Source organism: Chrysemys picta, chromosome 8 (genome assembly GCF_011386835.1).
Source record: "Chrysemys picta bellii isolate R12L10 chromosome 8, ASM1138683v2, whole genome shotgun sequence".
Taxonomy (NCBI): Eukaryota; Metazoa; Chordata; order Testudines; family Emydidae; genus Chrysemys; species Chrysemys picta.
The window spans coordinates 57,904,807-57,926,485 of record NC_088798.1 but is presented as its reverse complement, the minus strand read 5'-3'; the positions used below and the strand labels follow the sequence as shown (position 1 = coordinate 57,926,485).

At 46.1% G+C, this 21,679-nt stretch overlaps 1 protein-coding gene across 17 annotated transcripts in view; it reads left to right on the top strand.

The window, feature by feature from the left end:
* Window positions 1-14,230, top strand: part of RALGPS2 (Ral GEF with PH domain and SH3 binding motif 2) — a 286,135-nt gene extending 271,905 nt beyond the window's left edge. For all 17 annotated transcript variants that reach the window (XR_010590027.1, XR_010590025.1, XR_010590028.1 and 14 more), the window contains 2 exons: window positions 9,480-9,571; window positions 12,880-14,230. Coding sequence is in view for 12 of the 17 variants with exons in the window: in XM_005304201.5 (XP_005304258.1) it covers window positions 9,480-9,571; window positions 12,880-12,909 (122 nt within the window). In the remaining 5 variants the exon portion in view is untranslated. The remainder of the gene's footprint in view (window positions 1-9,479; window positions 9,572-12,879) is intronic.
* Window positions 14,231-21,679: the final 7,449 nt, after the last annotated feature.

Genomic DNA, 21,679 nt, shown 5'->3' with positions numbered 1-21,679 from the left:
CGGCACCGTGTGTTCATTGGTGACCTCAGCCTCGGCTCCCAGCCGTCCCTTCCCGGGCTGCATTGCCCCTCAAGAGCCAGTGGCTCTGCTAGGACCCCATACGGGCCAGTGGCAAGGGGCGCCATTGCAAGGACAGTGGTTCCAATGGGCACCGTGGCCCCAAGCGCCCGCACCGGCGAGACCCCGTTCTGTAGCAGGGGCACCCCAGGTCCACTCGGCGTCCCCGCCTCAGCACCAAGATCAGTCCTCAGGCCCCGAGCCACCGGCACCGCACCCAGGCCCGGACACGGGGTTTGAGCCGACGGTACCGCCCGACACCCCGGAGGTAGTACCGGTCACCTCGTCGGCACCGGATGAGTCTATAGCGGCATCACCCTCTGCCTCTCAGGAGGACTTTATGGCTCATCAAGAGCTTCTTACATGGGTGGTCTTGAATCTCCAGCTCCAGGCTGAGGAGATGGAGGAGCCATCGGACACTTTGTTTAATGTCTTGTCCTCCTCGACACCGGGCCGTGTGGCCTTGCCTCTTCACCAGGGGGTAGCCAATATTTCTACCGGACTTCGGCAGACCCCGGCTTCCCGTTCCTAAGAAGGCGGAGTGGAAGTACTTTGTGCCAGTGTACTTGTACACTCACCCAACCCCAAACACGCTGGTGGTGGAATCTGTTAACCACCATGAGAGACATGGCCAGCCCACCCCTACCCCCAAGGATAAAGACACCAGGAGACTAGACACTTTTGGGAAAAAGGTTTATTCATCGGCGAGCTTCCAGCTCAGGGTGGGGAACCACCAAGCGCTGCTGAGCCGGTATGATTTTAACTTGTGGGGGTCTCTGCCGAAATTGAAACCTCTTCTCCAAGACAAGGACAAGAGGGAATTTAAAGCGGGGGTTGACGAGGGTGTGGCGGGGGCGAAAGCAGCTCTACAAGCAGCTTCGGACACAGCGGCCCGTTCAGTGGCCTTGGCTATTTCCACATGAACGGCGTCGTGGTTCTCGCTGTCTGGGCTGTCCGCGGAATCCCAGTCCCTCATGCAGGACCTGCCCTTCGACGGGAAGGTCCTGTTTGCGGACCAAACAGACACTCGTCTGCATGGGATGAAAGACTCCTGCACCACCCTGCAGACACTAGGCTTCTATGTCCCGCCACCCAAGGATAAACCCAGGCCTCAGACCTCGGCTCCCCCAGTTAGGGGCAGATACGAGCCCCCGCCTAAGCGGCCAAGGGGGCATCGATCCCAGCGCCAGTCCTGTTCGGCCCCACGACCGGGCCCTCGAAGGGCAAGAGGCAGAGGAAGAGGCGTTTTTGACTCTTTGCGGGGGACCACTGGACCTGTTGCCTGGGAAGCCCCCCAGTTGATAAAGATGGTGTTTGGCAACCGTTTACCTGCCTTCAGAGTGCAATGGTTCCGTATAACATCGAACCGGTGGGTCCTCAGTACCATCTCCAAGGCGTACATGTTGCAATTCTCCTCGCCCCCTCCCCACCATCCTCCATCCAGGGAGGACCCCGGAGACCCGGAGCATGCCCTCCTTCTAAACCAGGAGGTGGCGTGCCTCCTCACCCTGGGCACGGTGGAGAGAGTACCTCGGGAATTCCAGGACAAGGGGTTTTACTCCCTGTATTTCCTGATCCCGAAGGCAAAAGGCGGGCTGAGGCCCATCCTCGACCTGCGGTATCTCAACCAGTTTCTGGTCTGTTGCAAGTTCCGTATGGTGTCTCTGTCCTCTCTTATTCCGTCCCTAGACCCGGGAGATTGGGTCAGCCTGGACAAGGTCGTCACACTTCTACCCGCGGTGATGGCCGACCTGCAGTGGTGGTCCCTCCCAAGCAACATGTTGCAAGGGATTCCCTCCCGAGAGGCCCCTCCCTCGATACATCTGGTGTCAGACGCCTCAGACCTGGGGTGGGGAGCCCACGTGGGGCGCTTCCAGACTCAGGGCAGATGGTCAGCCTCAGACTTGCCCCTACATATAAATGTCAGGGAACTCAGGGTGGTGCGCCTAGCCTGTATAGCCTTCCACCGGTATCTGCAGGGGAAGATGGTCAGAGTCCTCACGGACACGGACAATACAACCACAATGTATTACATCAGCAGGCAAGGGGGCACGAGGTCCTCGGCCTTGTGCCAGGAGTTCTGTATAGCCCACAACATGTCCTTGAGGGCCTTTCACCTACCCGGCTCGCGTATCGCCTGAGCAGGATTTTCTCCCAACCGCACAAGTGGTCTTTGCACAGGGAGGTTGCCAGGCAACTCTTCCTAGAGTGGGGTACTCCCCAGGTGGATCTTTTCGCCACCAACCAGAATCGCCTCTGCCCTCAGTTCTGTTCCAAGGCAGGAGGGGGCAAAGGAGCGATATCGGACGCGTTCCTGATTCCATGGTCAGGCTGCCTGTTCTACGCCTTCCCGCCCTTCCCCCTGATAAGCAAGGTCCTACAGAAAGTGAAGACAGACAGGTTATCCTGATAGCGCCGGATTGGGCCCATCAACATTGGTATGGGACCCTCCTACAACTTCTAGTGGCCCCTCTGTGCAGACTGCCGCTCCGACTGGATCTCCTCTCCCGGGAGGGAGGATCCCTCTTCCACCCTGACCTGGCCATGCTTCACTTGACAGCGTGGCTACTCCATGGTTTGACGAGGAATAGGGGAGGTGCTCTGAGGATGTTAGGCGAGTCCTGCTGGAGAGCAGGAAGCCCTCCACACAACGAACCTACCTGGCCAAATGGTATCGGTTCTCCACGTGTACGAGGGAAAGGGGCTCCTCCCCCTCATCCGCGTCACTCCAGCTCATTCTCGATTACCTACTGTCCCTTAGGACCCAAGGGCTGGCGCCTGCTTCAATCAGGGTAGACTTAGCAGCAATTTCGACTTTCTACCCTCTGATGTATGATCGGTCGGTATTCTCCCACCACATGACTTCCCCATTTTTGAAAGGTCTGCATCGGGCATTCCCTTATGCCAGACCCCCAGTCCCGCTCTGGGACCTGAACCTAGTACTCTCCCGCTCTTAGCTGCAGCGTTTCTAGCTGAGTGGTATCCAGTTTCACTGAACTTTCCTTGTTGAACTTTCTTTCGCGAGTCCCTGGCTCGGAGCATGCCTCGTGGCCCAGGCTTCAAGTCGTGCGACTCCTGTTGCAATTCCATGCCCAGAAGCGATTCCCACAATCAGTGTCTTCGCTGTCTGGGCGAATCTTACGTTAGTGACAAGTGCAAGATCTGCCACTCTTTCAAGCCTCAGATGAAAAAGGAGCGTGAGATCCGACTCCGAGCTCTCTTAATGGAGTTGGCATTGGCCCCGGCACCAGCGCGTCAAGCTAACACCGCGCCAGGCTCCGCATCTTCGGCACGTGGTGAAGCGCCTCCGGTGCGCCGTTCCGAATCGGCACCTGGTACCACATCCTCGGTGCGCAGCGAGGCGCCATCAACGTCCCGGCACCACTCCCCAGCTAAGAAGCAAGGGAAGTCTCAGTGGCGCCAACAGAAGAACAGGGATAAGGCCGGACCCGAGTTGGGCAGCCCGCGATCCCTACTGGGGGAGAGAGAGCGGATCCCACTCCTCCGGTCTCAATCGTCGTCGAGGAGGTGGCAAGAGGCAGCGCCGTTCCAATTCCAGCGAGTCCGAGAGGAACAGGTCACGACGCCGTCGGCACCAACCCTCATACTCAAGCACCCGCTGTCACAGGGGCCCTGCTCTCGGTGAGTCCCGAGATTCCCCGGCACTGAGGAGCCGTGGCCACAGGTGCCGCAAGGAGTCCAGGGATAGCTCCTCGGACATATATCTCTCGACCTCCTCCAGGTCGAAGTCTCGGGGCAGGAGCCGTCACGATAGAGACCGCTCCAGCCGTTCTTACAGCACCGTGCGCTCCTCCCGGACCTTGGCGTCAGCGCGCAGCCGTCTCTCCCAGTGCCGCACCACAGGACCAACCTGCCCTGTCGGCGCCCGATGCACCTCTGCTCCAGGCCGTGCCCTGGCAGGGACAATGGTGCCAGTGGGCACCGTGGCCTCAGGCACCTGCGCAGCCGGGACCTCGCTCCGTGGCGGGAGCCTCTTAGAGCCAACCAGCGTCGCCTCCCCAGCACCGGGATCAGGCTGTGGGTGCCGAACCCCCGGCACCGACTCCGGCACCGAACCCAGATGTGGAGCCCACGGTGCCGTTGGCCGCTGAAGGCACTGCACCGTCCACCTCTTCGGCGCAGGGCGATTCGGTTGGGGTACTGCCTCCCTCTTCTCAAGAGGACTTTAAAGCGCATCAAGAGCTGCTTCGGAGGGTGGCAGCTAACCTCGAGCTCCGGGCCGAGGAGATGGAGGAACCCTCCGATACTCTCTTCAATGTCCTCGCCTCCTCGGTACCGGGGCATGTGGCGCTCCCTTTCCATCAGGGAGTTGCCAACATCACCACTGGCCTTTGGCAGACCCCGGCCTCTCTTGGGCCTATTTCCAAGAAGGCCGAGAGGAAGTACTTCGTCCCCGCAAGGGGTCTCGAGTACCTCTACACCCACCCAGTTCCAAACTCCCTGGTGGTAGAGTCAGTCCACCACCGCAAGCGGAATGGCCAGCCCGCGTCCATGCCAAAGGACAAAGACGCTCGTAGACTTGATATCTTTGGAAAAAAGGTTTATTTGTCAGCGAGTTTCCAGCTCAGAGTGGCCAACCATCAGGCGCTTCTGAGCCGTTACGAGTTTAACCTTTGGGAATCCCTCCCCAAGTTTGAGCCCCTCATTCCTGACAAGGATGCGAAGGAGTTCCGGGCGCTGATCGAGGAGGGTACGACTGCCGCCAAAGCGGCTCTCCAGGCGGCTTCGGACGCAGCAGACAGAGCCGCTCGTTCGATGGCTACCGCGGTCTCCATATGACGGCGTCGTGGCTCTCGCTTTCGGGGCTGTCGTCAGAATCCCAGTCCATAATACAGGACCTGCCGTTTGATGGCAAGGTCCTTTTCGCGGACCAGACAGACACCCATCTGCACGGGATGAAGGACTCCTGCACCACCCCGCAGACGCTAGGCCTGTACGTCCCACCTGCCAAGGACAAGCCCAGGCCTCAACCCTCTGCTCCACAAGCTAGGGGCAGATATGAACCCCCCACCTAAGCAGCAGAGGGATCAAAGGCGCCAGTCCCAACGCCAATCCCGCTCGGCCCCACAGCCTGGGGCCTCGAAGGCCAAATGGCCGGGAAAACGGCATCTTTGACTTGTTGAGGGGGTCACCGGGCCTGTTGCCAGTGTACCCCACACACAGTTAATAGTTACCTTTTCTAAACCGTTTATCGGACTTCCGACTGCAGTGGTCCCCTATAACGTCGGACCAATGGGTCCTCAGCACTATCTCCCAAGGGTACAGGCTGCAGTTTGTTTCAACCCCTCCGGGGCTCCGGAGCATGCCCTCCTCCTCGGTCAGGAAGTAGAGGGAGGGAGCGCTGGAAAGGGTACCACGGGAATACCAGGGCAAGGGCTTTTACTCCAGGTATCTTCTCATCCCCAAGGCTAAGGGCGGGTTTTGGCCCATCCTCAACCTGCGGAATCTCAACCAGTTTCTGGTGCATTGCAAATTCCGCATGGTATCCCTGGCCTCTATTATTCCATCCCTAGACCAGGGGAATTGGTTTACGGTGCTGGACCTCCAGGATGCGTATTTTCACGTCCACATTTTCGAGGGTCACAGGCGTTTCCTCAGTTTCCTGGTGGGTCAGGACCACTTCCAATTTACAGTCCTCCCCTTTGGCCTTTCTACTGCCTCCAGGGTATTTACAAAATGTATGGCGGTGGTGGCAGCCCACCTCAGGAGGAAAGGGCTGCAGATCTTCCCCTAGCTCGACGACTGGCGGCTCAAGGGCCGGTCTCGCGCTCTGGTGCAACAGCAGACGAGCTTCCTGCTAGACACCTGTGGGGCTCTAGGCCTACTTGTAAATGAGGAGAAATCCATGTTAATTCTGATTCACTTCATAACCTTTATAGGGGCGCTGTTAGATTCCCAGATAGCCATGGCCTCCCCCTCACGGGACAGATTCGAGACGCTCAAAGCTTTCATTGCCTTGGTCACGGCCTTTCCGGTAATCACGGTACGGGTGTGCCTCCAAATCCTAGGCCACATGGCAGCTTGCACCTATGTGGTGAGACATGCCAGACTTCGGATGCGGCCCCTTTGGCTCAGGCGGGCCTCCCGCTATTCCCAGGTCAGAGACGGCCTGGACAAGGTGGTCACAGTGCCCCCCAGGTTGGTGGCAGACCTCCAATGGTGGTCCCTCCCGAGCACCATGCTTCAGGGTATTCCCTTCCGATAGTCCCCTCCCTCACTAGATCTAGTGTCGGACGCCTCGGACCTGGGCTGGGGAGCCCACGTGGGGGATTTCAGGACTCAGGGTATGTGGTCACCAGAGGAACTAACCCTGCACATAAATGTCAGGGAGCTCAGGCCCATACGCCTGGTGTGCGTGGCATTTCGCCAGCACATACATGGGAGGGTGGTCAGAGTCCTCATGGACAACACGACCACCATGTATTACGTCAACAAATAGGGGGGCACGCGTTCCCGGGCCTTATGCCTCGAAGCCCAGCTCCTGTGGTAGTTCTGTATAGCTCACAATATGCTCTGGCGGGCTTTTTACCTGCCCGGCAAGAGCAACACGCTCGCGGACCACCTGAGCAGGGTATTCTCCCAACAGCATGAGTGGTCCCTGCACAAGGAGGTGGCCAGGTGGATCTTCCTACAGTGGCGTGCTCCCCAGGTAGACCTGTTCGCCACCGCCCAGAATAGACAGTGTCCTCGATTCTGCTCCAGAGCGGGAGAGGGTGACGGGGCGCTATCGGATGCATTCCTGCTCCCATGGTCGGGGCCCCTATTGTACGCCTTCCCGCCCTTCTCCTTAATAGACAGATTCCTACAGAAGGTGGAGTCAGACAGGGCAAGGATTATCCTCATAGCCCTGATTGGGCCCGTCAGCATTGGTACGGGTCCCTGCTGCAACTCTTAGCGGTCCCTCCTTGCAGACTGCCGCTACGTCCGGACCTCCTCTACCAGGAGGAAGGTCGCCGCCTCCTCCATCTCAACCTAGCTACGCTCCATCTGATAGCGTGGCTGCTTCGTGGTTAAATGAGGAGGAGGGGAGGTGTTCTGAGGATGTGAGAAGGGTCCTGCTGGAGAGTAGGAAACCCTCCACGCGGCAAACCTACCTGGCTAAGTGGTATAGGTTCTCTAGGTGGGCGAGGGATAGAGGTTCTTCTCCCTCTTCCGCGTCTATCCAGCTTGTCCTCGATTACCTCCTATCCCTTCGGACCCAAGGCCTGGCGCCCTCTTCCATCAGGGTGCACCTGGCAGCCATTTCGGCTTTCCATCCCCCGGTGCAGGGCCTGTCTGTGTTTTCACATCACATGACGGCCCGGTTTCTGAAAGGGTTAGATCGGGCATTCCCTTACTCCAGTCCCCCGGTCCCGCTCTGGGGGGACGTCCTAAATGGCCTAAACCTGGTACTCTCCCACCTCACAGGGCCTCCTTTTGAGCCGTTAGCCACGTGTTCGTGGTCCCACCTGTCGTGGAAGGTGGGGTTCTTAGTGGCTATCACCTCAGCCCGCCAGGTCTCCGAGCTCAGGGCCCTGACCTCTGAACCGCCATATACGGTCTTTCATAAGGACAAGGTACAGCTCCACCCTCACCCCGCCTTTTTGCTGAAGGTAGTCTCGGCTTTCCACATGGATCAGGATATTTTCCTCCCGATCCTCTGTCCAAAGCCCCATTCCTCCAATGAGGAACGCCACCTGCACATGTTAGACGTGCGCAGAGCGCTGGCCTTTTACGTAGACAGAACCCGGCCATTTAAGAGGTCCCCCCAGCTTTTTATTGCTTCAGCCGAACGCATTAGGGGGTGACCGGTCTCCACCCAGCAGATCTCCTGCTGGATCACTTCGTGCATTCGCACCTGCTACAACCTGGCAGGGGTCCCCCCGCCTCCTATAGTGAAGGCTCATTCGACGAGAGCCCAGGCCTCATCAGTGGCCTATATGGCTCATGCCCCTATTCAGGGCATCTGTAGGGCTGCTACGTGGTCCTCTGTCCACACTTTTTCATCGCACTATGCGATCGTCTCCCAAACGAGGGATGACGCCGGGTTTGATAGAGCAGTGCTCCGCCTGGGTAACCCTTAAATCTTTACACTTAAACTCCTACCCGCCTCCATCAGGGATAGCTTGGAGTCACCTATAGTGGAATACACATGAGCAATCGCTCGAAGAAGAAAGGACAGTTACCTGTTCCGTAACTGGCATTCTTCGAGATGTGTTGCTCAGGTGTATTCCACGTCACGCCCTCCTTCCCCTCTGTCGGAGTTGTCTGGCAAGAAGGAATTGAGGGTGGGGTGAGCACGCAGCCCCCTTTATGGCGTGATATACAGGCACCACTCCAGGGGTCGCAGCGGTGCTCCCCCACTACGGATACTGCTAAGGGAAAAACTTCCAGTACCGGTGCACGTGGCGAGCACGCACACCTATAGTGCGCCACATAGCTCCTTCTGAGAAAGCACATTTATTCTTAAGGTAAAAGCATTACAGAGTACATATTAAAAACAATAAAAGAATGTACACACATGCTAATAAGCTTACCAGCAATCACCCCAATACCATGACGGGCTCTGGCAGGTGAACAGTTCTACAAACCTCACCAACAGGTTTTTCTATGGTCACAAGTTCGTAACAGCTGTTAGCTCAGAACAATCACACTCATGAAAAGTTTAGTCGCCCCTTTATACAGCCAGTATCTTTGAACTGAAAATAGATCATTTGTGGACAATGGGTCTCTTCTCGGTTAGTAGCTTCAAAAGACTGGGTTTTTGCATAATCAGAGGAGTTACATTTGCATATACTTGTCCCTAGAGGTTTCTTGGGAAACCCACTTGACTATTTGAAACAATGAACTTTTAAAGTTTTTGAAGCTCATAATGCCTCCCAGGTTTACATTAATCATGCCTCTTCCCCCCAGAGATGTTATATACAACCTCATAATAATATATAAACATTTGCATTTTTAATGTAATGGACACCTAAGATACTTAAACTTAATTCAGTAAGGTTTGTCCAGGATATCGCAGGAAATTGCCCCATCTGTCACAGGTACCATGAACAAAAAGTACTTTGGTCACAACGTTCTAAATAATTTGGTGGGATCGGGGTCTTGGGGGGGATTTTTGTTTTTGTTTTATTTTGTTTTTTATTGACACTGATCTTAATAATTGGTTTGGAGGCTGTGAACTTTTGGCAGAATATAGCACATCTGTTGTATAAAGTCAAATGATGTTGTTTAAATTGCAACCACACCACCCAAGGTCTAAAGTTATATGAATAGAATTCACTCTTTGATAATGTTTTATTTACTGTTTTATTTATTTATTTAATGTATTTATTTGAACTTCAGTAGAACTGAAGTACAGTACTATATTTGTTATTGTCTGATTTTTTTAATCAATTTTTTTCCTACCTCTGTCACTTTAGGAAATTCATACAAGTTTCAAGCTGGTAACAGAATGAATGCAATGCTGTGGTTCAAACATCTGAGTGCTGCTTGCCAAAGCAACAGACAACAGGTGAGAACAATACTGTGAAAACGAATTGAGAGCTGCTGATCGGAATTTGGCATTGGTAACTAGCTCTGAAAGAAAATGGAGTACTAGTAGGTCAGTTTTTATGCAAAACAAGATACTCCTACCAATACGCACAACTTGGAGGTAACATGAAGATTGTGTTCACAAAGATTTAAGCCTTTATAAGGATCAAATGAAGCAACTGGGCAATTTGGAGGGGGAAGGGATATCTTAATACTTGTAACATATTGACAGGGTTTTATGCATAATATACCCTTACATATCTTTATTTTTTTTAAAGCAACATACTAGGCTATTATAAAGTAATAATTCAAAACACCTTACTGGTAGTATCACTATTGTAAGCTGTAGTAGTGTTTAGAATCAGTATTGCAAAATTCTGTGTAATGTCATTTAGGGCTGTCAATTAATCACAGTTAACTCACGCAGTTTAACTAAAAAAAATTAATCACAATTAATTGCAGTTTTAATCGCACTGTTAAACAATAGAATACCAATTGAAATTTATTAAATATTTTGGATGTTTTTCTACATTTTCATATATATTGTATTCTGTGTTGTAATTGAAATCAAAGTGTATACTCAGTCCTACTTCTTGTTCAGCCAATCACTTAGACAAACAAGTTTGTTTACACTTGTGGGAGATAATGCTGCCCTCTTATTTACAATGTCAACAAAAAGTGAGAACAGGAATTTGCACAGCACTTTTGTAGCCAGCATTGCAAGGTATTTGTATCCCAGATATGCTAAACATTTATATGCCCCTTTGTTCTTTGGCCACCATTCCAGAGGACATGCTTCCATGCTGATGACGCTTCTTAAAAAAAAAATGTGTTAATTAAATTTGTGACTGAACTCCTTGGGGAAGAATTGTATGCCCCTGATCTGTTTTACCTGCATTCTACCATATATTTCATGTTATAGCAGTCTCAAATGACGACCCAGCACATGTTGTTCATTTTAAGAACACTTTCACTGCAGATTTGACAAAATGCAAAGAAGGTACCAATGTGAGATTTCTAAAGATAGCTACAGCACTCAATCCAAGGTTTAAGAATCTGAAGTGCCTTCCAAAATCTGAGAGACGAGGTGTGAAGCATGCTTTCCGAAGTCTTAAAAGAGCAACACTCTGATGCGGAAACTACAGAACCACCAAAAAAGAAAATCAACAATCTGCTGATGGTATCTGACTCAGATAATGAAAATGAACATGCATTGGTCTGTACTGCTTTGAATTGTTATTGAGCAGAACCAGTCATCAGCATGGACGCATGTCCTCTGGAATGGTGGTTGAAGCATGAAGGGACATATGAACCTTTAGCACATCTGGCACATAAATACCTTGCGACCCTAGCTACAACACTGCCATGAGAATGCTTGTGCTCACTTTCAGGTGACATTGTAAACGAAACGGGCAGCAGTAGAACTGAGCAGTAGAACTGAGTGGACTTGCAGACTCGCATTGAGTGGACATGCTTACTCTAAAATTTTGTTATAATTGAAACCAATATATTTGAAAATGTAGAAAACATCCAAAAATATTTAAATAAATGGTATTCTATTATTGTTTAGCTGTGTGATTAATCGCACGATTAATCAAGATTACTTTTTTTAATCGCTTGACAGCCCTAGTGTCATTTTTGTTAGGTATTGGCTACCCAATATAACCTTTAATCAAATTTTGTGTTGCTTATATTGCTAAAAAGCATAAAGAAGCACCTGAGTGTGAGCTTGGGTGGCTAGCCCATGCCTCTGCCAGTGCTGCTATTTTTAGTGTGGGAGCTCAAGTTGAGCTAGTGCAAATCTGCCTACCCAAGCTGAGGGGCACACTGATGAGAGCTTAGCTTTGAGCCATAAGCTACATATAATGCAGTGATGTCTGTTATAGACATTCTTATTCAGTGCTACTGGTGCCTAGGAAAAGGTCACAATCCTGACAGGTGTTCAATCTACCTTGTCTTCTTTAGTCACCTGTATAAATATCAGGACGGCCACCTAAAACAGTTACTTAGGAAGTAGGCTTTTCAGGTCCAGTAAACCAAGTGCAGTATTAAAGTTTGGCACTGTCAGAGGTGGGAGGCCTGTCCTAACTTTTTGCTGTGTAAACACACTCATGTTGAGGGGTCAGTAGTGGAAGAGGATGAGTTTGAGATGACTAGTGACCTTGAAACACTTCGAATCTCACCTTTTCCAGATGAATCTATGATTTCTTCGTGAACTGATTTCCCTTCCCGGACTTATTGTGACCCCTTGCAGAGAGCTTCAACCTAGGACTTAGTCTGGTCCCAAGAAAGCTCACAGGGTCTTCATTATTCTGTAGACCAAGTACCTCAGATTTGTGGAGATCCCTTTTAAGCAAGGGTACCATGAAACTGACAAGGAATCTTTGGTTATCCCCAGATTCATTCTTCCGACTCTGAAATAGACAAACTATCCCTCTATATCAGGTCATTGAAAAAGGTTTTGAATATTTTTACTTGTCTGACCTTGGGCTCTCAGATTGACTCTCCAGCTGATGTGAGATCTCACTATGCTGAAGCTTCTAGATACATATCAAAGAATAAGGACATTAAGCAGCTGGATCTCTTGGGGAATAAGATTTATTCCTCAACCACAGTGCAGATGAGGAATGACAGCTCTCTAAAAGTGCTGGCAAAATATGACTTCCTCACATACAACAAGCTGATTGTTCTAGATCTGCTCCTGGAGTATATTAGCATTTCCTCTTCTTTATAGGAGCAGTGTTGTCAGCACTTCCCGTTTTCTAGCCATTAAAGAATGATGAAGAACACTGCTGTGCACTTCTTCCTCTCCATTATTTGGGGAATGCCTTCACAAAGATATGAGATTTGCATATTCTATGAACATGGCAAGACTTGGTCTTATCCTAGTCTCTGTTCAATGGAATTCCATAAACTGGGACCTTCAGCTGCGAAGGCCTTGCATCTGTCTTCAATAGGCTTGTTAACTTTAATAAATGTTAAATTCTCAATTGTGGCCAAACTACATTATGTCATAATTCACCTGTAGATATAGACCAGAGCCAAATCATGTTATAACACATTTTATAAACCATACTGCAATCTAATGTCCGCCTTCTCTGTATATATGTTTCCTATAGTTGTAGTTACTCTAGTGCTGCTTGACTGGTTGTATTTACCCGTTTTTTTTGTAGAGGAGAGAGGTAAACTGAACATTTTAAACTTGCAAGGGGTGGGTTCTGAAAAGATGAAATATGGAAAGCCAATTCTCAAAATAAAAATCAGCTGTTACTTGTGTTTTTGTTTTAGGTTCCTGCCAACTTGATGTCTTTTGAGTAAAAAGCTAATTCAAAACATGAAAGAGAACAATTTGATGAACTGTTTCTCATAATTTGAGCATGACGTCCTGAAGAAAGCGTGCCAGCTATAAATTTATTTCTGAGCCAGAACAGAACCTAAAGACTCAATCTCTAAACGCTGGAGTACTAACAGTTTGGGGAATGGATTCCCTTGAGTGAAAAATGGAGTTGCACCATGAACTGCCATGGACCATGCTTCTTAATATTTTCTGAACTGACCTGTGGAAACCACTGCCTTAAAGAGTGAAAGGAAAACCAACATGCAACACCAAATAGTGTGTGTGAAACTTATGGCGGTGCTGTGCTTGGGTTAAATAGGTTGTAGCTAATTTGCATTTCTTTTAACTTTATACTAATTTGGGGGGGGGGAAATCACCTTTTTAGTATTCTTTAAAAAGGGTATAACCATATTTCTTAAGGGTTGCATCAACAGCTGGGTTTAGACTAAGGACATAACGGTACTTACACATTCTAGGGATGGTGTTTAGACTATACTAGCAGCCTTCAATTGGAGCTTCTCTCATGCTCACTTGATCTGGAGCATCATTAGTTTTCTCAGACCTAGACTATGAGAGCTGTAACAAATGCAACGTTTTTTGTTTGTTTTGTTTGTTTTAAGTACTAAACTTGGTAACCTTAGTACTGTATAGGAACCTTACTTCCTGCCAGTGGCACAAAGGCTGAGTGTTTGTACAGCACACTTTTTCTTGTAAGCAGGATCGTGATACATGCTTGTCTAGTTCCTGGTTGAAGAATAGTCTGTTTTGGGTTTTTTAAGTGGGAGCTGTGAGGTGTCATCAGGTCAGAACTGAGTGTTTCCTTCCCATTGTGTTTCTACACTGGTTACTTTCCTCCATGTGATGGTTCCACTACACAACAAACACTGGATATAGCTCACAGAGATGTTTTACTTCTCTGGAGGGATGTTCCCCTAGGTACAGTTAAAGGGAGGGAAAAGCAGAAGACCCTCTCTCAGGGTAAAATGCTTCAGAGTATCAGTTTTATAAGACCTCTTTTTTACAGTGTTTGAGAGAGACAATCTCAGAGTTTCCATATTTTCATTTTGAAAAAATGGTTTTAATTATCTGTATTGTTCAAGATTTAGGAGCTCGAACTATGTTTGCAATTCCTAGAGAAGTTTAATCTAGGAAAGAAAAATAGGGTGGACTAGATAATCAAAACCTTTTTCCTATATATGAGTAATTCTTTGTCACTAAACGTACTTCCTCAAAAAATTTAAAATCCCAAACTGGAGGACAAATTTGCTGTGTTCTATGCATTAAATTTTCATTCATGCCTTATTTTGGGTTCTTTTAAGTTACTTCATTATAGTCTCTTGTACACAAAGCCCTATTTAACATTCGGAACATTGATCTTTATAAATATGGAAGAAATTCTAATAGTGTCGAGGAAAACTTCTTGAAAAAGTGGTAGATATTCCACTGAGATTGTAATTCAAAAGCAGTAAATAAGCTTACAGTTGCACCCCTAGACTTTCTAAAACTATCCAGTAGTCTGAGGTAATGAGTTCTCTTGATAATCTTAAAAAAAAAAAAAAAAAAAAAAATTCAGAGGTGGTAATTTGTTTGGTAATGTACACTTCATTTATTAAATCAGGGTAATGGGATAGAGTTTCAGACATTAAAGTTCCCAGAATCAATATCGCATTTTCTTAACAGAAATCATTAGTTTTTGACTGAGGCAGAGGAGGAAGGTTGCTGTCCCTACTGAGAGAACAAACTAGCATAAAGAGAGAACCATTCTTGGGGAGGAGAGAGGTGGAAAGTTGGGGCGTTTCCAAATGTTACTCTGTGAAATCTGTTTTTAGTATAAAGAGGATATAGTAGATGCACACTTCTGTGTCACACTTACACAATTTGGTATCACTTTGTATATCTTTTTCTGTGGAGAGTGAATAATCAGTTCTGATCCTGAAGTAGTATATCCTGAAAGGAGGTTGCTCGTGACGAATCACTTTTCAGTTCAAACATCACTTAACCCATGTTGGGTGTATAGCAGAGACAACATCTTCATAGCCAACAGTATTACTGTAATAGATTTTGCACAGCTTTAGTTTTTGTTTTGCATTTTTAAATTACTTAGTGTGTGTTTCTTCTCAAAAGTGTTTTTAACAAAATGTGTGTACTTTTTTTAAGCATTGTGTATGGTAACCCTGTGGATTTTGAATTTTTTTTAATAAGCTAATTTAGATGCATTGCAGGTTAACTATATCTATTCTTATGTTAGTGAGAGGAAACATGAAACTGGGAGCCACAGCCTGACATCACACAGCTTTGCTAAAGACAGAGTCGGGTCAGAAGGTGTTGTTTTTGTTCTTTGAATTTATCCAGATGTCTTTTCTTCTGTTTTTATGGTATATAGAGTAAGATGGGGAAAGCAGTGCTGAGCCCTTGTCAATAGTCATCATTAGATGAACTGTTGCCTGTAGCTGCTCTCTGCCTATTTAGACATCATATATCATTTTGATCTTTATTTTTCTAGCCTCAAATATCTCATTTTTCGTGGGAGAACTGTTGGGAAGCCTCTTAAAATGTTTAGCAAGAATAATAAGAGAAACAATGATTAATGAAAAAAAATTTAGATACTTAGTACCAGAAGTTCAATATCTAGTTCTGTTTTATCCCATATTAGTGTTTGTGACAATCTGAAGTATTACTGGAATTAAGACTTTACATCTTTTGAATTGGAAGATTATTAGGGAAAAATGATTTTTTTTTCTCTCCTGAGAGGAAACCTGTCACAGAAAGCTTAAATTGAATGACAACTCAAATCAACTATGAAGAGCACAGTAATCCACCTCTCTATAAAAAGTAATAGTTAAACAAAACGTTTGAAGTAGTAATGGGAAAACAATACAGCAGCCAGATATAGATAGGTAAGGATGCACTATCCAGAATGTCAGCCAGTTGATTGTGTTTGTCATTGGTTTATCTTGCAATGTTTTTCTTTAGTTTTTACTTTCAGTAGCTGTTGAAATTTTGCAGCTAACGTTCATAACTTTATTTTGTTGTATTTATATCTTTAGTTGAAAGAGGTCTCTTGAGATGTCTTGTAGAACAAAAGATCCATTATTACAGGAATGTGGACAAAAATAGTTCAGAGTAGATCTTCCTGGCTGGGTTATATGTAAATCATCTGCTGACTGGTATACTACAAAGCCACTTTTTTCACAGTTCACTTCCTACAAGATTTTTAGTTTAAACCCCAACAGAGAGAATCCACCCAGTTTAGAGAATTATTTGTGGTGATACTAAATGTAGTGCACTTCTAATACATCTCTGGCTATCGTAAATTGAAGTACTAAATGCTAACTTAATGTTAGCTTTCTAACTTAATGTTATTTCTTTATAACTTCTGCTACATTTAATCAAATGCCTTCCATTTCAGTGTTCTTAAAGAGCTAATGTTAGTCACAATTGATTTTACAAAATGGGATCTATACAATTTGAGTTAATCTAAGCATGTGCTTCATTTTACTAACCATTTCTTGTGGAAAATGCTGTTGAAACATTGCCCAAGTTACTCTGATTCAATGTGCATTTGAGTTAAGTATGTACCACCTGGTTTTAATACCCAACTTTTAACCTCTCCTACAAGGAACTTTTCCAAGAGTCTAACAAGTAGATACCACTTCTGTAAGTTCTGAAAAGGAAAAAGCTCACTATGCTGAAAATCGTGGCAGGGCGATCTTCACTGCCTCAATTCTACACTCTCTCATGTGGCCCTTTTGGGGAATTGACTATTTGTTAACTTTCCCTCTCAGAACTCAGATGTGTTATAGAAGAATTTGCAGCAACATTGTTGCTACTAGCAGAACATTTACTACTGAAAATGAAAACATAAGAAACAAACTATCAAGGAAACACAAAAGAATGCAGCACCGTTGCACCAGTTTATTTTTGTTAATTGACGTTAACTATGTAGTTTAATGCTAGTTTCCTTGCCACATTTTAAGTGCGCTTATTTGCAATTAAATTTTTAGAAGAACATACTCTTCCACTGTTAATGAGAAATGAAGGCAGGTTGTCAACTGGAAGATGCTTTCCCTTCCAACAGAAGTAAATGTAGCTTTGTGTTGCTAAGGCACTGTGGGCCTTTTGGTAAAAGGAAAATTGGTTGGTGATGTTTTTCTGGCTCCTGCAGTGGCATTTTTCTTCATTCTCCTTCTCTGGTATTTTCATTCACAAGCATTAGAAGTCCTAATCTTTTCACAGCCATTTTAGTGTACTGCCTGCTCTAAGCTTCAAAACACTAGACCTGGTAGTAAATCACACCAATGAGTTGTTTATTCTTGCTACGAGGTCAACTTTTAAAAGCGTTGTTATTTAAATACTGACCCTTTCTTTTTTTCCTTTGCCTTTCCCTAAAAATGGCTTGTGTCTAAAGTAAATTTGGTGTTTGGGAGAGTTGTTATTGAAGGAATCTGTATAAATGAATGCTGAACTTCTTCAGTGGGTACAACTGAACTTCTTTTTGGTCATCATCCAAACTTTTGTGGGGAGGCAGACACTTGGATCTGAGAGAGACTGGTCAGTGCCTTATTGTCAGTTTGAAGTCCAGTTCTGTTATTCTAGAGCTGAAAATACAATAGTAACCATTGGACCGAATTACTTTCCCTGATTTCTGTATTGTGTACCCTCTTTTCCAACATTTTTACTTTTCTAACAGAGGAATTAGTCAATTTTGGTCTGTGTAAGATAGATATGATTTAAATTACTAAACTGTTTTTCTAGGTTTGGTAATTTTTTTAGCAGAAGCAGCCATTGACAGATTTGTCTGCAGCTTTTATCAGAACTGTCTAAACCATCTTGTAACAATTTTTCTTTAAAATATGAAACATTTGGAATGTCAAGCCTAAGAGGGGGAAAAAAAGCAACAAGAATAAATAAGGATCAGAGGGCATTCCGAGTAATTTCTAGTGTTTGTGAACTTTAGTTCCCCTAGCTAAAAATGAGGATTCTCTCTTCCTTTTTATTCCTTTGAAACACTCTACTGTACAAATGTGAAAGGACTATACCTAGCAACCTTTTTGTTAATTTAGAATAAATATCAAGGAGAAACTTAAAAAAAAAAACTGGACAAACTGTATATTGTAACTTTTCTTGAAGTACTTTAAGCATATTTGTGCAGAGGTTGTTTGTTCTATTTCTGGTGTCATACCATCTAGTGAAAACTAAGTTTGCCTACAAGAGATTTGTGAGCTTTGAAGCATTAAGCTTTGAAGCACATAGCTTTGGATGGAGAAATTGATTAATAAGCTTTCACAGGTTGAGTTTTTTTTAAGCAATGAAAGCCACATACAATAGAATATTCGTTTTCCTTTAAGACGTTGTGATAGAAAACAGAGCATTTCCTCTGCGGTGTTTTTTACTTCAGATGTTTGAAAGGAAAAGCATAACCTAGCACAGAAATAATCAACCTTAAAGGGTTCTTCAGTGACAATTGAAAGGATTAGCCCAAGGTGAAGAAAGCAGAGTTTTGAGTCTAGCCATGCATGTTACAGAACAGAGTTGAGGATTTTTCTCAAGGACTATTACTATAAAAAAGTGCCACAATGAGATGGAGGCTTTTGCAGACCAGACCATGGGAGCTAATTGCTGGAGCTTTTCCTCAAACAGCCAGGAGTAACATAAACATTCAGTTTCTTCTGTACACTTGATTAGTTTCAAATTTACCTTAGTGGAAGAGGGATGTGGCCTCCAATTCCTCAGCAAAGCTCTTGCCATTCCAGAACTGCTCCCAAATATGGTCCAAAAGTAGTAAAAGTTGACTAATTAAATAGGGAAAGAAAGGATCTTTACAGTTCACCTGTTTACAGAGCCCTTGACTCCTTGCATACAGATAAATACACCCATTCAAGCCCTACTTTAGTAGTGCAGAGGATGGGGAAATCATACAATCTATAATAAGCCAGGAAGAAAAAACAGATTGTTTATATGATAAACACAAGCCATTTTTAATGTTATTCTTCCATGTTGACTTGAGATGCTATAGTGATAGTAATTGCACTATGACCTCTATGAGTGATGTGCAGTTAGACTGTCCTCTAGCCTTTTTTCTTCTATTTTTTTAAATACTTTAGTGTGGGCGTGTGTGAAATTGTGTGTTTGCATAAGCTAGTTTAAAATTACTTTAAGTATGGATTTCAGAAATCTTTCCTACTGAAATAAATGATTTAAAATGTGGATTTGTGTGAACTATTAGTTTATTTTTCATAATCATATTGATACCGCAACCACTCTCGAGCACAGAATTTGGTTCTTTCTGAATACATTGCCTGGGATCAGCTGGAATTTGTGTATTAAAAGCTCTTTTCAATGGACCTGTGAAGAACAGCATGAAAATAATATACCACTACAAATAAACACGAAAAAGAAATCAGTAAACTAACAAGGAAAGACAGTTAATGGAAAAGAGCTTTTATTTTATTAATTTTTACAGCTCCTTCTATTAGCTGCCAGTGAGCAGATGCTTTCCCACCATGGTATTTCCATACATGTGCTGTCTGTTTTTATCAGATTTTCCTCTTGATTTCTTCATCCTCCTCATCCTCCTTTGCCTATACACTTTTCCTTTAACGATGAGGTAAATTAAATTCATTGCAAACACAGCCATTAGTTAACATGCTTTATTCCTATTACTTTATTAAGAAACTGCAAAAAGGTAAAAACTGAGCATGTGGAGAGAATGTTGGTAATGTGCAAAGTACTTTTTTATTAGCCCTTGGCATGGCATGTCAGCGTTCTGTGCCTTTTCACTGTGTTACATCACATTGGAACAGGACCTATGTAGCTCTTGGTGTGAAATGATGTGGATTATTGCTTGCCAGGTTATGAACCTAGGGCCCCTTCTACCCTGTTTCCTTGATGGAACTATTTGCTTCTAGACTGGATGCATTAAAAAATAAAAAGGGCAGAGCAGACTTTACTCTTCATTATTTCCAAATTATGGAACTTTTAAGACTGTTGTTAAGTGTTCAGCACTGTGAAAAATTATATGGAATTAATCTGTCATCGGTTTTATTTCCTAACTCATTTTCCAAATCTTTTTGTTTCTCATAAACTGCTCACTAGAGCTCAGCACAACAGTTTTGGTGTGCACATTTTCTGATGAGGACTGATTCCATCCTTGCAGATACAGTCTGCAGTCTGTGACATGGCTATTACTGGAAGTTGAATGATGCTGACTAGAGCAGTATTCTTGGCTCAAGTTTTTGGAAAAGTCTTTTCTCACCTGTCTAATCACCTCTCTCCACACAAGAGCCTTAATTGTTCTTGAAGTAGTGTCCCTATGGGTGCTTGACTGTAGCTGTGCTTGTGTCCCTGTGCTGCTGATTGGAGAGCTTCGGTAGCAGTGTCCGTTAGTCCCACACATGCACTGTCTCTCCTCATGCTGCCCCACGTGGCTAGTCAGCACATGCTTGCTTAAACCCCCTCAGTTCCTTCTCAGTTGCCCCTGGCTAGAGATGGAGCTCCTTGCAATCCATTAAGATCATTGCTCTATTCGCAGTTAGATAGTTAATTAGCCTTGTAGCATAGTGTAGTTGTAGTTTCTTCTTTACCCACTTTTTTCTGTCTCTTAAAAAAAAATTGGGGGAGGAAAAACCTTTATTTTTCCCGCTTTTCTTTCACTGGGGACTCTTCCCCCACAACGGGGTATGCTAGGCTTCAAGAAATGCCTCACTTTCAAGGAGGCAATCCCGATTGCAGACAAGCACTCCCAGTGTATTCGTTGTCTCAGGGAAGACCACCTCTAACAAAAGTGTGGTCTCTGCCAGCAACTTCAGCCACAATCTCGTAAGGACAGAGAGCTCTGACAGAAGATCATCTTCATGGAAGCGGCTCTCAGGCCCCCTCAGGACCTGCGCCAGGAGTCACCTGGCAGACATGAGCCACAGCCCTCTACATCTAAAGGTTGTAGGTTGAGGAAATAAACTGCTGACCCCTCTCACAAGTCATCTAAGAGAGTGGGAAGTCCCCATAGTGAGCCCAGAGATGGCCATAAGCGATCTCCATCTTGCTCGGTATCTTTGGCACCGAGACCATCTCAGTCTAGCACCCATGGCTAACGGACACCATCAGCAGCCAGTACCACTGAGCATGGGGACTGAGTCGTCAGCACTGGGGGACAGGAATAAGAACTCCAATAAAAAGATGTTCCTGATACATGAGTCTATATTGGTACCACCATTGATGCCTCGCCAAGCACCAGAGTGACCAGTACGGACAAGATCCCTGACACATACACACACCCCCCTCAGCACTATCATTGAGACCATTGGTACCAGCGGAATCCCATCACTCCAGGAACTTCCGCATGCCAGATGTCCTGGGGTCCCTTCCCCGTGGTACCAGGAATGCCTCACTGAGCCTCTGCCTAGCACGGGAATCATCTCCACTACCATGCCACATTTCCCCACTCTCTAGTTCAGACTGCAAACCAACGGACGTGGTGTCACAGTACTCCTTTCGGGTCCCATATAATCAGGGTCGCTGAGAGCGGGTTTGGGCCCCGGTGAAAAAAAAATTTCGGGCCCCCCAGTAAGGGCGAACTGGCTAAACAGGGCCGACGAGGGGGGGGGGGAAGCGGGGCCCCGGTAAGGCGATGAGGGGGGTCGGGGGGAAGCCGGGCCCCCTTCCGGACTGCCAGGCCCCAGTAATTTGTACCGGCTTCCCCCACCCTCTTGTCAGCCCTGCATATGATGCTCAGTACTGACAGAGCCCAAAGGT